Consider the following 15829-nt stretch of genomic DNA (forward strand, 5'->3'; position numbering starts at 1 on the left):
TTTTTTTTTTTTTTTTTTTTTTGAGACAGAGTCTCACTCTGTCACCCAGGCTGGAGTGCAGTGGCACAATCATGGCTCACTGCAACCTTCGCCTCCCGGGTTCAAGTGATTCTCCTGCCTCAGCTTCCCGAGTAGCAGTGATCTCAGCTCACTGCAACCTTCACCTCCCAGGTTTGAGCAATTCTCATGCCTCAGCCTCCCAAACAGCTTGGATTACAGGCATGCTACCACCACACCTGGCTAATTTTTGGTAGAGATGGGGTCTTACCACGTTGGCCAAGCTGGCCTGGAACTCCTGATCTCAAATCATGCACCCACCTTGGCCTCCCAAAGTGCTGGGATTACAGGCGTGAGCCACCGTGTAATTAACTGATTTCATAACCTGCTTCTGGGTGGTAACCTGCAATTTCAAATATTGACCTTAAGTGTATTCAGAAATGAAGGGGTGTGGACAGAATTTCTGGGCTTTTCTCAAACACTGTGTATTTGCTATCAGCCTCTGTCCCATTCAGGGGTTCAGGAATTGCTGGGCTGAGCCAGAGAAACTTCTAAAATTTCATAAGGTGAAGACGATTCTGATCTCCTAATCCAGTGATTCAAATAAGGCATTGCTACCACCTTCAGGTTATTTGCCACATCCGTCTACCACCTATACTATGTATGAGTGTATGAATATCTTCTCTAAATCAACTCACTGCTCTTTAAAACTTAAATACTTACTCTAGCCCTGTTTTATGGAATATTTTCAGTAAAAGCACACATTTAATGTTATGCCCCAAGGCAAAAAAATAAAAACATAACTCAAAAAAATAAAACACGCTTGTCCATTCCACCTTAACTCATCAGACCAATGGCTCTCCCTGCCCAATTCCTTTCACAGAAAACCATCCTGTCTGCTGTCCCTAATGCCTAGAAAGGCCTCAACTTCTGTCCACCTCTTCAGTGACAATCAGCCCCATCACTGTGGCCAGCAGCACTTAAACTCACCAACCCTATGAAGTGTTAGGGTCATTTCCATTTTACAAATGAGGAACTGAGGCACAGAGAGATCAGGGAGACCTACCCAAAATCCCACAGCTAGGAAGTGACAGGGCCAGGTTTTGAACCCAGGCTGTCTGATGACAAAGCCTGTGGGCCTAACTGCTAGGTGTTTCTGCCCCCTTCTGAAGCTGCCCATCCCAGTCCCAGCCCTAATATCGCCCCTTAGAGGACACCTACCTGGACTACCCGGCCCATAAGATTACTCTTCATATGTTCCCAAAGCACTCACTTCTTGTCTGCTTAATTCATTTGGAGGTAAATCATAACCTATGGGGACATTGCCTCTACTAGACTGGGTGCTTCTTGAAGGCAAAGCAGCATCTTATTCCTGTGTATATTTCTGGGTCCAACAGCCCATCTGTGGCCTTTCGTGTTTGCTGGACACTGTGATCTGCCTTGTGGTTTAACACACACTCAGCACTCCTTGCTAGTTATCAGCTCACAGGCAGGTTTCCAGCAAAGCCCTGGGAATAGTCAGGGGTAAAGGGAGATGAGTCAGAAGCAACGATTAGAGGAGTCTTAATCTGAGGTCCATGGATCCCCAAAGACCCATACTTGGTATGCAAGAGATCTGAGCTTATATGAGAACAAGATTACATCCTTATTTTCACTAACTTCTGATGGAGATTCAGCATTTCCTTTCATCAAAATGTGACCCATGACTTTGCCACCAGTAAAATCCCTGATAGTTCCATTTCACATCGCCATCAGAACAGACATCTAAAAATATTTGCACTCATTACTTCCTGGAAATTCTGGTTGTTTTCAGACCCACTGCTAGATCTTGTATTTAAGGCATTAATAATAATACACATAGATAGCACCCACTATACTATAATTTTTTTACAAACTTGGTAACTATTTCAATAAGATTGACATTCTTAGAAACTTCAGTAGAAATGATAATCATATATATTTTATTTTATGCATTTTAAAACACTTTTTTGTTTTGTTTTGTTTTGTTTGAGGTGTTTCACTCTGTCACCCAGGCTGGAATTCAGTGGTGAAATCTTGGCTTGCTGCAACCTCTGCCTCCTGGATTCAAGAGCTTCTCCTGCCTCAGCCTCCCGAGTAGTCCCAGCTGTGGAATATTATCAGTAAAAGCACACATTTAATGTTATTTCCCACAGCAATTTTTGTATTTTTAATAGAGTAATTTTTTGTATTTTTAATAGAGATGGGGTTTCACCATGTTAACCAGGATGGTCTTGATCTCCTGACCTTGTGATCCACCTGCCTTGCCCTCCCTGTAATCCTGTGCTGGGATTTCAGGTGTGAACCACCTCGCCAGGCCTAAAAGATGATTCTGAGAGGGGCTCCATAGGCTTCACCAGACTGCTGGGGATGGAGGGGAGGGCTATGGCACAAAAAATGTTAAGACACTCTCCATAGAGTATCATAATTTAGAAATGGGTTTTGGAGCCAGATGGACTGGAGTTCAAACCTTAGTTTTGCCACTTACAAGCCAAGCTGCCTGGGCCTCGGTTGTCTCACCTGAAAAATGGGGATTACTACCTACCTTATGAGATTAGCATTGAGCACCTGAGTAAAGGTGATTTCCTATCTCAGCTGGACTTCCTAGTGAGGCAGACAGTGCCTGATCCTCAGCTGGGATAGGGTCCACCTTTCTCTCTGCTTCCTATCCCTCCCACTAGAGAAGTCACATGTGTCTCTCAGCCTGGCAGAACCCAGCGCTCTGTAGCAGGACAGAAAGGCTGACCTCAGACTCTTCTTGGATACTCTATTTTATTTCTGAGCCCAAGATCTGCACCCCACACCCCAAATTAGCTGCCACTATCTGAGGCTCCCAAGAGAGACCAGTCATCTTGCTATCACATGCAAGTAATGTGAAGCAGCCCCACCCAGTGGACAAATGTAGAAGTGCATGTAAAGAAGGCTTACATGCGCTTCTACATTTGTCCACTAGATGGAGCTGGTTCACATTCTAAACACCGCAGCCCAACGGGGCAGAACTAGAGAGCTGGAGCATATTCCATCTCCTCTCCTACCTCTCCCATCTCACTTAGATTTATTTTTATCTTTTCAAATAGAGCCTGACATACAGAAAAGTTCTCATTTTGTGCGCCTTTCCAGTAAGCTACCACCCTAAGAATAGTAGTAACTCTCCGAACTTCAAACACGACAGGTTAGCTTCTAAAAATGCTAACCTGTCATACAGAATATAGTATTTTGTGTTTGGTTTCTTTTATTCAACGTTATGTTGGCGATATTACTTGCAGTTGTAGTTCATTCATTCTCACTGCTTCCAAAGGCTCCATTGGGAAAATATGCAAAAAAATGTATTTGTATCCTCATCTGCTGCGTTGGTGAAACAATTGAGGATATAATCTACCAATTGTAGATTGGTGAAACAATCTACAATTGTTTCACATTAGCCTAAGTTCTCAGTATGGTCAGTTCTTGGTACGAATCTCGCTCAGGCTGGAGTTGGCTGGAGTGCCATGGCGCAATCTTGGCTCACTGTAACCTCCGCCTCCTGGGTTCAAGCGATTCTCCGGCCTCAGCCTCCCCAATAGCCAGGATTACAGGCGTTTGCCGCTAGCCCCGGCTAATTTTTTTACTTTCAGCCATTCTAATGAATATGAAGTGGTATCTGCTTGTGATTTCAGTTTGCATTTCCTCGTGAACTAATGACATTGAACGTATTTTCACATGCTTACTTGCCATCCATATGCCTTCTTTAATGAAGTGTTTTCTCACATATTTTGTCAATTTTTTACAAAATTGGGCTGTGTATTTTCTTACTATTGAGTTCAGAGGATTACTTCCATAATATAGACTCATCAATCATGGGCCTAAATGTAAAACCTAAAATTATAAAATTTCTAGGAGAAAACATAGGAGAAAAAAACCTATATGACATTAGGGTAAACAGAGATTTCTTAGTTAAGACACCAAAAGCATAATCCATAAAAGAAAAAATCAATTACTTGGACTCCACCAAAATTAAGAAGGTGTGCTCTTCAAAAGACACTAAGAGAATAAAACAGAAGTCACAGACTAGTAGAAAATATTTGCAAATCATATATCTGATAAAGGACTTTTTATCAAGGATATGGAAGTAATCCTCTGAACTCAAGTAAGTAATTTTTTGTTTCATTAGCAGGGTGTTGTGGCATGTTCCTGTAGCCCCAGCGAGCCCTCTACTTGGGAGGCTGAGGCAGAAGGATTACTAGAGTCCAGGAGTTGGAGGTTGCAGTGAGCTATGATTGCACAGCTGCACTCCAGCCTGGGGACAGAGTAAAACTTTCTCTCTCTCAAAAAAAAAAAACTTACTGATTCTATAGTTCAATTTCCCCTTTTTTTTTTTTCTGTAGAGACAAGATCTCACTATGTTGCCCAAGTGGGTTTCAAACGCCCAGGCTCAAGCGATCTTCCCACCTCAGCCTTCCAAGTAGCTGGAACTACAGATGCGTACCACACCTGGCTAATTTTTAAACTTTTTGAAGAGATGGATTCTCATTGTGTTGCCCAGGTTGGTCTTTAACTCCTGTGCTCAAGTGATCCTCCTGCCTCAGCATTCCAAAGTGCTGGTATTAAGGGCATGAGCCACCTCACCCAGCCTTATCTTACAAAGTAGCTCATACTAGCAGAGAAAAAAGTGATTGCAAACATCAGTTTGCCTCTTAAGTCTCCCCTCTCCAGAATCTTAGCCCCTTTGACCCTCATTGTTTCAGTAGCTCACCAATGTTTTAAAGCAGACAATTTCATATTTTATCTGGCTTCTCCATTGTTCACAGAATTGGAAGTGTGTGGCAATCCAATCTGAAAAATGTTTTGCTTTTTAAATAACTTAGAAATAATTCACTAAAGCTAAGTCAGTCAAAAATTCCTCACAATGCTATTTTCTTCCTTTTCTTCTCTTTCTTCTTTCCCTCCTTCCTTTCTCTTTCCTTCCCTCCCTTCCTTCCTTTTTTAAGACAGAGTCTCACTGTCAAGCAGGCTGGAGTACAGTGGTACAATCTTAGAATCTCAGCTCACTGTAACCTCCACCTCCCAGGCTTAAGCGATCCTCCCACTTCAACATCCCAAGTAGCTGGGACTACAGGTGTGCACCACCACACTTAATTAATTTTTGTATTTTTTGTAGAGAAGGGGTTTCACCGTGTTGCCCAGGCTGGTCTCAAACTCCTGAGCTCTAGCAACGTGCCCACCTCAGTCTCTCAAAGTGCTGGGATTAAGCACCACAGGTATAAGCACCACACCTAGAGTCTTTTACTTTTTTTTTTTTTTTTGAGATCGAGTCTCACGTGGTTGCCAAGGCTGGAGTGCAGTGGCGCAATCTTGGCTTATTGCAACCTCAGCCTCCCGGGTTCAAGCGATTCTTGTGCCTCAGCCTCCCGAGTAGCTGGGATTACAGGTACACCACGCCCCCGCGTCTGGCTAATTTTTATATTTTTAGTAGAGACAGGGTTTCACCATGTTGGCCAGGCTGGTTTCAAACTCCTGACCTCAGGTGATCCACCTGCCTGGGCCTCCGAGAGTGCTGGGATTATAGGCGTCAGCTACCATGCCCAGCTGAGTTATTGGTCTTTTTCTTAAAGAACTGGCAGATACTTTACATAAAGGAATTAGCTCTTTGTGATGAGTTGCAACTATTTCTTCCCAAGCTTGCCACAGCTTCCAATTTCCCTTGATGGTAGTTTTTATCATGTGGAACTTTTAGTTTTTATGTAGCCAATTTTTACATACTTTTGAGTTGTGGTAAAATACACATAATAGTCCATTTTTATTTTTAATATTTTATTTTTCAGATTCCAGCCTCTGCACCGCCTTAGTACTCCCTGAGAAATTAAACGTTTTCATATCCCTTCCACAAAACTGAGAGGAAAAAGTAGCAGTACATTCCAATAACTAATACATTTATTAGTTTCTAACAAAAACAGGATACATGGTAAGAACAGCAGAAATACTAATAGAGAAATTAGTTTATCTTGAAACCAATTTTAGTCAGGAAGACTTCTTCACAGACAAATAGCTGAATATATAAATCCTAAATATACCACATGATAGGCTGTTTTTCCATTCTTTTTTGGTCACAGACTATTCCAGGCAGATTAAATAGCTTTTAATTTGAGGAATTCCAAGAATGTCCACTCTAAAACATGAAGTGAAACTGCTCTTAAGAGAAATACTGATTTGATGAGAAAACTGATCTTGGTCTGTTTTAGACACATTTGGTTAGTTTATTTTTACTTAACAATCAATGTGACAGTATAGTTGCAAACTGTACTTCATTTGACTACAATCGTTACTCAGAGAGCAATCACCTTAAGACGTAAATTAAATTTTAAATTAGCATAGAATTTATAATTAACCAATCAAAATTGATACAGATGCCATCAAGTATGCAAAGAGTAACAAAATTTCTATTACAAAACTTGGAGGAAAAAGTCTTAATGACATACAAAAATACTGGCAAATTTAAGCTAGAATTAGCTCTAGGACACTTTATCGTATTTTCCCATTAGAAGAACAGACGACTAGGTGTCAGCAGAGATGTTAAAGCTGCCTGTTCGTTACTAATTAATGAAACAAAAGATCAACCGTCTCTGAGCTAAATTTCACAAAATGAAATCAGTGTCTTCTGATTTAACTTTCAGGAGTAAGAAAGGGCAAAACCCAAGCATCCTATTTTCTATTTCTGTTCATAAACTCAAATAAGAGCAGCATCAAAACAAATGATAATAAAAGAAAATACACGGTAATGTTTCAGGTTCCATAACATAAGATACTGTGATATAACTCTCCTATAATCTCGTTTTTTTCTAGAATAGCAGATGAACAGAAATGCAGGTTTCCAAAAATCCACACAATTTAGTAACTAATTTTTATTTTGACACCCGATAGTATGGTGTGAAAAGCTACAAAACCCAAATGTCTCCTGTGTTGTTTCACAAAGGAAAGACAAGGGAGGAGGATGTTCTGCCAAACTGCACCTACTGCTTCACCCTGGACCAGTTTCTGAGCACCCTTTCAGTTGCAATGATCCCAGACCGTCAGTCACCCCATCCAGCCTCATCCCAGCTCTTAACTCCTTTTGCATAGTCTAGTTTCATTTCTGGCAACAAATGCTCAATTTCCTAGAAAGCCCTGATTGTCTGATTTAACACTGATTCTAATCCATTTTAAATGAAAGGAAATAGGCCAGGCATGGTGGCTCATGCCTGTAATCCCAGCATTCTGGGAGGCCGAAGCAGGTGGATCCCCTGAGGTCAGGAGTGCAAGAGAATCCCATCTCTACTGAAAATACCAAAAAATTTTAGCTGGGCATGGTGACGCACACCTGTGATCCCAGCTACTCGGGAGGCTGAGGCAGGTGAATCGCTTGAACCTGGGAGGCGGAGGTTGCGGTGAGCTGAGATTTCACAACTGCATTGCAGCCTGGACAACAGAGCAAAACTTGGTTTAAAAACAAAAAATCACCAAAGGAATCGCTACAATGCTGAAAATTTAAATTGGAGATGGAAATTAGATCACTTCAGGAAAATACATTTTGAGTACTCTGTAAATGTGGGACAATAGCCAAGAAAATGTGGATTTTAAACCCTGCATGGGTTCCTTAATTACTTAGAATAGTATAATCTTGATTTGATTACCAGTCATGACAAAAAAGTGAGCAAAGGCCAAAAAACATGCATTTTTTGGAAAACGAATGACACCAAGACTTCTTGGAGTTGGCCAAAGCATAAGGTATTGTCCTTACAACCACACAGACCTTTAATTAAGGACAATGAGTGTACCTAGAGAGCAGCATGAATGACACATGTATAAAGACTGTGATAGAAAAGAGCTTCACAATCCAGCTTTACTAGATTACAAAGCACTCCCTTTAAAGGCATGCATTACTTTGGACATCTGTGAAACATCTGAAAAATGCTTTTCTGTGAAATGTTTGGCTGTAGGGAATGAGCACTTCTGGTTACATTACAATGATCTCTAGTAGCATTTGGCGTCTTTCGTCCATTAACTGAATGCTTCAGCTGCGTCCTAACAGACAGTTGCCTATTTTCGTCCCTTGAGCTTCTCTCAGGTTTGGGGTGCTCTGTATCAGTTTGCCTTTCGAAGTTCCTATCTTTGGAATTCTTCCTCTGTCCATTTCGCACTTGGTCTGGAGGTGAGGATGTAGCACGTAAGTGATACCCATCAGGGGATCCTTTTTGCCGGTTTGGCTTCATTTGTTCTTTGTCCACTTCCTTCTGTAGTTGTAATGCCAATAACCTGTCCTGTTCTTCTTGTTTATGTCTCTCTAACAGGAGATGCTCCAAGTCTATCAGTTTTTGGGTAAAGTTTGTTTCTGTTTCCTCTTGATCTGAGGAAGAGTTGGGGAACATCTTCCTTCTTTTTGCAGAAAAGCATGCATCCTTGACTGCTTCAAAGGAAGATTCTTGGTTTTTTCTTTTGGAAATATCCTTACTGATCGGTAGGCAAGACTCTTCGTTTTCCGTCTCACCTGTGCTGTTTCCGTTTGTCTGTGTAATCCCTGATGTGGCACACTCACTCTGTGTTCTGCCAATAGGCACAACCGCAGTTTCTTTAGAGTTGGGATCTCTGGTTTCAGGTCCCTTGGGAGTTAAGACATACTCTTTATCATGATTGTGTGGCCCTGTTTTGACTTTTCTTTCGTGGTACAATTCAGCACCACAGGCACATAACCATGGCATGGGGGATTCTATTGAAGAATCTGCACCTTGTTCTCCAATTCCAAGGCATACCTGTGGAGAAAGTGTTGGCATATCTTCTATTTCTGTGTCTTGGCATGTTGGGCTTTTGATATCACTACTGTCAATGTCCTGTAGAAAACAGAAAAAGACTGAGTGAACTAAGGGAAAATATTGAATCATAAGATGCAAGTCTAATTACACTGATACTATAGCTGACCTGTTAGTATACATTATTCAGTATCACTAATAAGGTTTGTTTATTTATTTAGAGACAGAGTCTTGCTCTGTCACCCAGGCTGGAGTGCAGTGGTGCGATCTCAGCTCACTGCCATCTCCACCTCCCAGGTTTAAACGATTCTCCCGCCTCAGCCTCCCAAGTAGGTGTTTGTTTGTTTGTTTATTTAATTTCTTGAGACGGAGTCTCACTCTGTTGCCCAGGCTAGAGTGCAGTGATGTGATCTTGGCTCACTGTAACCTCCACTACCCGGGTTCAAGTGATTCTCCTGCCTCAGAATTGCTTGAACCCGGGTGGTGGAGACTACAGGTGTGTGTCACCACACCTGGCTAATTTATTTTTAGTAGAGATGGAGTTTCACAGTGTTGGCCAGGCTGGTCTCAAACTCCTAAACTCAGGTATCTGCCCACCTTGGCCACCCAAAGTGCTGGGATTACAGGTGTGAGCCATCACACCCACCCATATTTATTCTTAATAGTATTTTTATTTCATGGGCCAATTTAGATGAAGTCATATATTACTTCACTTTCACTCCCATGGAAAACTACAGATTAAAACCCAGAGTAGATTCCAAATATGGCCAATAGCTGGTATCAGGACCTGACCTCTTTTCACCTTACAAAGGTTTGCCAGCACAGTGGTTTTTAACCCTTTTCTGTGCTGTGGACCTTCCTTTTGGTATTTAGGTGAAGCTTACAGACAACTTTTGAGAATAATGTTTTTAGGTAAAAAATTTAGATATATAGTGGCTTTACAAAAGGAACAATATTGCAACACAATTATTAAAAGATTTTTAAAATGTGATGTAATAATGTGCATCTATTAACACACTAAATAAGATCTACTAGCCAATCTAATAACTCATAATATCTAATTGTCTGTGTCATCCCTGATGTACTACACCCACTCTGTTTTGCCACAAGGTGTAACTGCAGTCTAATATCAAAGTAGAGAGAAGTATGAATGATATTTAAAGATATCTGTAACATGACTGGGTACGGTGGCCCATGCCTGTAATTCCAGCACTTTGGGAGGCCGACATGGGCAGATCACCTGAGGTCAGGAGTTTGAGACCAGCCTGGCCAACATGGTGAAACTCCATCTCTACTAAAAGTACAAAAATTAGCCGGGCATGGGGGTGTAAGCCTGTAGTCCCAGCTACCAGGGAAGCTGAGGATCCACGGCACCCCAGCCTGGGCAACAGAGATTCTCTCTCAAAAAACAAACAAAACAAAACAAACAAGGAAAACAAAACAAACCAAAACCACCTAGTGTTTGGAAGACAAAGCTTGGGACTTCTTAAGTAACATAACTGTTGGCTGGGTGTGTTTCTTACCAAAACCCCTGGAAGCTACACCCGTTGTTTGTTACAAGAAATAACTCACACTTACAGAGTATGCATCTTCAAAGTAGTTAATACACTCACTTGTGTGGTCTTATTTCCAGGGTACCACTTTGGAGCTTGGCTGTTGAGGACTCCTGCTGAACACACATGCCTGATGCTGCCTTACTGGCGCACTTTTCCCCTCATCCTGTAATATTTTTTTTTTTTTTTTTTTTTTTTTTTTTTTTTGAGGCAGAGTCTTACTCTGTTGCCCAGACTGGAGTGCAGTGGCATGATCTTAGCTACTGCAACCTCTGCCTCCCAGGTTCAAGTGATTCTCCTGCCTCAGCTTCCTGAGTAGCTGAGACTACAGGTGTGTGCCACACCTAGCTATTTTTTTTTTTTTTTTTTTTTGTATTTTTAGTAGAGATGTGGTTTTACCACGTTGGCCAGGGTCATCTCAAACTCCTGATTTCAGATGATCCACCCACCTCGGCCTCCCAAAGTGCTAGGATTACAGGCATTAGCCACTGTGCCCAGCTTCCCATCTTGTAATACTCTAAGTGAAGCTGGTGCCAGGTATAACCTATTCAGTTTTGTCAGTTTGGATTACATACATAGTTCAAGGATCAGTAATCTATGGTTCATGGACCAAATCCAGCCTCTGCCTGTTTTTGTATACGAAGTTTTACTGGAATACATACAAGCTAATTTGTGTACATATTATCTACAGACACTTTCACAATATAAGACGTTGTGACACAGACCATACTAACCACAAAGGCTAAAATATTTACTCTCTAGCCCATTAGAGAAAAACTTTGCTTTTTAAGGTAGATTTGCTTTCTGTATTAAGTGTATTTTAAAAATTGTAAAGTTTCCTTTAGAGAAAAAGAAAAAGTGCTTTTTCTCTAGGTGAGCCTAAGATGACTAAGAGTGTTTTGATTAACTACAGTGGCTTTTTTTTTTTTTTTTTTTTGGAGACGGAGTCTCACTCTGTCGCCAGGCTAGACTGGAGTGCAGTGGTGTGATCTTGGCTCACTGCAACCTCTGTCTCCCGGGTTCAAGTGATCCCACTGCCTCAGCCTCCCGAGTAGCTGGAACTACAGGCACATGCCACCACACGCAGCTAATTTTTGTATTTTTAGTAGAGACGGGGTTTCACCATGTTGGCCAAAATGGTCTCAATCTCTTGACCTCGTGATCCGCCCGCCTCAGCCTCTGAAAGTGCTGGGATTACAGGCGTGAGCCAATGTGGCCAGCCAACAACAGTGGCTTTTTTTTAAAGTTAGAACACTACGGGTGTTAGTAATCTATAGCATTAATAAACCAGCAAAACTCAGAACATCTTCAGTATCAACATACCTTAGATATGGAGTTTTTCCTGACTTCTTGTACAACTTCAGAGTGTGAATCTGACCCAAACTGAGATTTAGGTGTCAAATACCTTAAAAAAGAGTTCACCAAAGTTTGAATGCTTTGAAAGACAGACAGTATGTACCAACATAATAAAGCCAAATTAACGATTTATACCAAAGGTTGTCTGGTTTGCTGCTTGACTGATTTATCAGAGTGTATTTCATTTTGGTGCTTCAGGTATTTTGGTCTAATTCCAGGACAAAACTTAAATGGTTGAGTATTGATATTTAAGTGAAAAACAGAAAAGGAAGCAAAAGCCAAATCTAAATATTTCTTCTTTTCTTTTTTTTTGAGATGAAGTCTCACTCTGTTGTCCAGACTGAAGTGCAATGGCATGATCTTGGCTCATTGCAACCTTCACCTCCTGGGTTCAAACGATTCTCCTGCCTCAGCCTCCCAAGTAGCTGGGATTACAGGCGTGTGCCACCAGGCCAAGCTAATTTTTGTGTTTCTAGTAGAAATGGATTTTTATCATGTTGGTCAGACTAGCCTCAAACTCCTGACCTCATGATCCACCTGACTTGGCCTCCCAAAGTGCTGGGATTACAGGCATGAGCCATCGTGCCTGACCTAAATATTTCCTAATTCTTGAAAAAAGCTTTAAAAAGCAGATATCAGGGGCAGGGCACAGTGGCTCAAGCCTGTAAACCCAGCACTTTGGGAGGCCGAGGTGGGTGGATCACAAGGTCAGGAGCTTGAGACCAGCTGGCCAAATAGTGAAACCCCATCTCTACTAAAAATACAAAAAATTAGTTGGGCGTGGTGGTGGGTGCCTGTAATCCCAGCTACTTGGGAGGCTGAGGCAGACAAATGTCTTGAACCTGTGAGGCAGAGACTGCAGTGATCCAAGATCACGCCACTGCACTCCAGCCTGGGCAACAGTGTGACTGTGTCTCAAAATAATAAATAAATACGTTGAACGATGAGAACACAGGGACACAGGGAGGGGAACAACACACACTGTTGAACAATGAGAACAATATGTTGAACAATGAGAACACAGGGACAGCGGGGGAGTGGGCAGGTCAGGGAGGGATAACATGGGGAGAAATGCCAGATGTAGGTGACAGGGGATGGAGGCAGCAAACCACATTGCCATGTGTGTACCTATACAACAATCCTGCATGATCTGCACATATACCCCAGAACCTAAAGTACAATAAAAAAAAAAAAAACTTTTTTAAACTTCATATATAGTGCAAATAAATTTTTTGAATAAATAAATAATCAATAAGCAGACAGCATCAAAACAATGCAAGACTCTATAGTCTTCCCAAAAGTAATGAAAATGATGCTTTAAGCCAGGAGAAAGGATATGTTAGTTTCTTCTTTATGCCAGAAATGCTGGCTGTTCTCTACATTTTAAATCTCTACTATTGGGAAAAAGTCCATGATTATATTCTTTACTATCCCGGTACAAAGACGTTATTATATGTATTTTTATATCAACTCTCTTTTTTTTGTTTGAGACGGAGTCTTGCTCTGTCACCCAGGCTGGAGTGCAGTGGTACAATCTCAGCTTACTGCAACCTCTGTCTCCCAGGTTCAAGTGATTCTGCTGCTTTAGCCTCCCAGGTAGCTGTGAGTTCAGGCATGTGCCAGCATGCTTGGCTAATTTTTGTATTTTTATTTTTATTGTTTTTTATTTTTATTGTTTTTTTTTTTTTTTTTGAGACACAGTCTCACTCTGTAGCTCAGCCTGGAGTGCAGTGGCATGATCTTGGCTCACTGCAACCTCCATCTCCCGGGTTCAAGCGATTCTCCTGCCTCAGCCTCCCAAGTAGCTGGGACTACAGGTGCACACCACCATGCCCAGGTAATTTTTGTATTTTTAGTAGAGACGGGGTTTCACCATGTTGGCCACCAGGATGGTCTTGATCTCCTAACCTCGTGATCCACCTGCTTTGGCCTCCCAAAGTGTTGGGATTACAGGTGGTTGAGCCAATGAACCCGGCCAATTTTTGTATTTTTAGTAGAGACGGGGTTTCACCATGTTGGCCAAGCTGGTCTCGAAGTACTGACCTCAGGTCATCTGCCTGCTTCAGCCTCCCAAAGTGCTAGGATTACAGGCATGAGCCACTGTGCCTGGCCCTCAACTCTCTTCCTAGAAATATACATATCTTTGCATTTCTAAGAATCTTTAATAAGCTGTTTGCCACTGAAAACATTAAGTTTTTAATGTAATGGAAAACGTTATTTAAAAAGGGGGAGAATAAAAAAGGCAGGGTACAAGATGGTAGGTATAGTTTAAAAATTGTACTGCTTTGCTTTTTATACACTGAGATTTGAAAAAATATATAAATAAATAAAAATCACAAAATATCCAAAAACGTACAAATTTGTTTAAATTACTATGTTTAAAAGTGGCAGAAATCTCCCAAAATGTTAGTTGTCTCCAAATGGTGGTAACTTTCGGTGATTTTCAAAGAGCAGCAAGCTATTATTACATTTAGAATTAAAGGAAAAAAAAAAAAAAAGAAAAAAGTGACTACAAATAATACACAAATTCATAAGTTACACTGTGTCAAAAGCACCAACAAGTAGCATATGGAACAATAAAATCTAGACAGAGATCTCATATAAAGAACTAATGAATATTCCTTACGGGCAAACAAGAGTATCTAAAGATATTTAGTTATACCAATCTATATATTTACTCTGTAAACTTTGAAGAACAAGAGCCAAATTTTCAGTTGAAAAGAAGCTGTCTCATTTAGTTTCTCAAGGCTGAAGAATTCCTTCTGCCAATGCCAATGCTAGACCACTAGTTACTAAGTTTATCAGTACCAAAGTATCATTGCTACAATTGTTTTTAAGTTCATAAGCAGAGAACAAAATGTTATGACTTATCCAACAGAATCAGTCAAGATTCATTAACTCTCTTGAATATTCCTCATTTATAATAACCAAGTAATGTATGAATACATGCTTCTTCTAAAAAATAAGCAGAACTGGCTGTGGTGGTTCATGCCTGTAATTCTAACAGTTTAGGAGGCTGAGGTGGGAGGATCATTTGAGGCCAGGAGTTTGAGACCTGGACAACAAAGCAAGACCCATCTCTACAAAAAATTAGAAAAAAAAATTAGCTGGGCATAATGGTGTTGCCTATAGTCCTAGCTAATCTGGAGGCTGAGGTGGGAGGATCACTTGAGCCCAAGAGTTTGAGGCTGCAGTGAGCTATTCTCTTGCCACTATGGCCTAAGTGACAGTGAGACCCTGTCTCTTAAACAAAACAGAAATACAGGACATTTATGTCATCAACCCTTTCCCGACTCATATTTTAAGAATTTTCTTTTTCTTTTTACCTTGAGTCTGAATTTTTGGAATCCATTCCCATTTGCTTGCCATTCCCATTTCCTTTACGTGTTAAGTTTGGCCTAAAGCTGCCTCCTTACATATTTTAAGGTTTCTCTCTACATAGTGAACTATAGCCTAAAGTGGAGGTGTAAACAGTCCGTACACTCACCAAGTTTTGGCCAAATGGGGCCAACTTGAAATCATGTTCAAATAAGGTAAATGCCGAGCTGTAATAACCAACCACTCTGGCTGTTTCTGCACCTCACCTCTGCTTTCCGTTCAGCGCTTTCCCTTTTCTGTCCATAAATCTTCCAACATGTGGTTTTACTGCAGTCTCTCTAAGCCTACTCTGACTCGGGAGGCTACCTAATTTGTGAATTGTCCTTTGCTTAATTAAACTCTGTTAATTTGTCTACAGTTTTCCTTCTAACATTTATAACCAATTTAAATATATATATATATGATTTCTATGTAACACACACTATCTTATTTATTTCATTTATTTATTTAGTTTGGAGATAGTCTCACTCTGTCGCCCAGACTGGAGTGCAATGGCACGATCTCTGATCCCTGCAACCTTCGCCTCCTGGGTTTAAGCAACTCTCCTGTCTCAGCCTCCCAGTAGCTGGGATTACAGGTGTCTGTCACCACACCCAGCTAATTTTTGTAATTTTGGTAGAGACAGGGTTTCGCCATGTTGGCCTGGCTGGTCTTGAACTCCTGACCTCAGGTGATTTGCCCCCCCCTTGGCATCCCAAAGTGCTGGGATTACAGGCGTGAGCCACAACACCTGGCCATTATTTTATTTTTTGAGGCAGGGTCTCACTC

The 15829-nt window shown here is 41.2% G+C and overlaps 1 protein-coding gene across 1 annotated transcript in view; it reads right to left on the reverse strand.

Moving 5' to 3' along the window:
- Positions 1-7500: 7500 nt before the first annotated feature.
- The window catches only part of RNF168 (ring finger protein 168), a 36042-nt gene continuing 27713 nt past the window's right edge, over positions 7501-15829 (reverse strand). The window contains exons 5-6 of the mRNA XM_032298127.1: positions 11651-11732; positions 7501-8855 (exon numbers count right to left, since the gene is read on the reverse strand). Coding sequence (XP_032154018.1) covers positions 7908-8855; positions 11651-11732 — 1030 coding nt within the window. The 3' untranslated portion in view covers positions 7501-7907. The remainder of the gene's footprint in view (positions 8856-11650; positions 11733-15829) is intronic.

This window comes from Sapajus apella, unplaced genomic scaffold (assembly GCF_009761245.1).
Source record: "Sapajus apella isolate SASKATOON/1434 unplaced genomic scaffold, GSC_monkey_1.0 scaffold38, whole genome shotgun sequence".
NCBI classification, from domain to species: domain Eukaryota; kingdom Metazoa; phylum Chordata; class Mammalia; order Primates; family Cebidae; genus Sapajus; species Sapajus apella.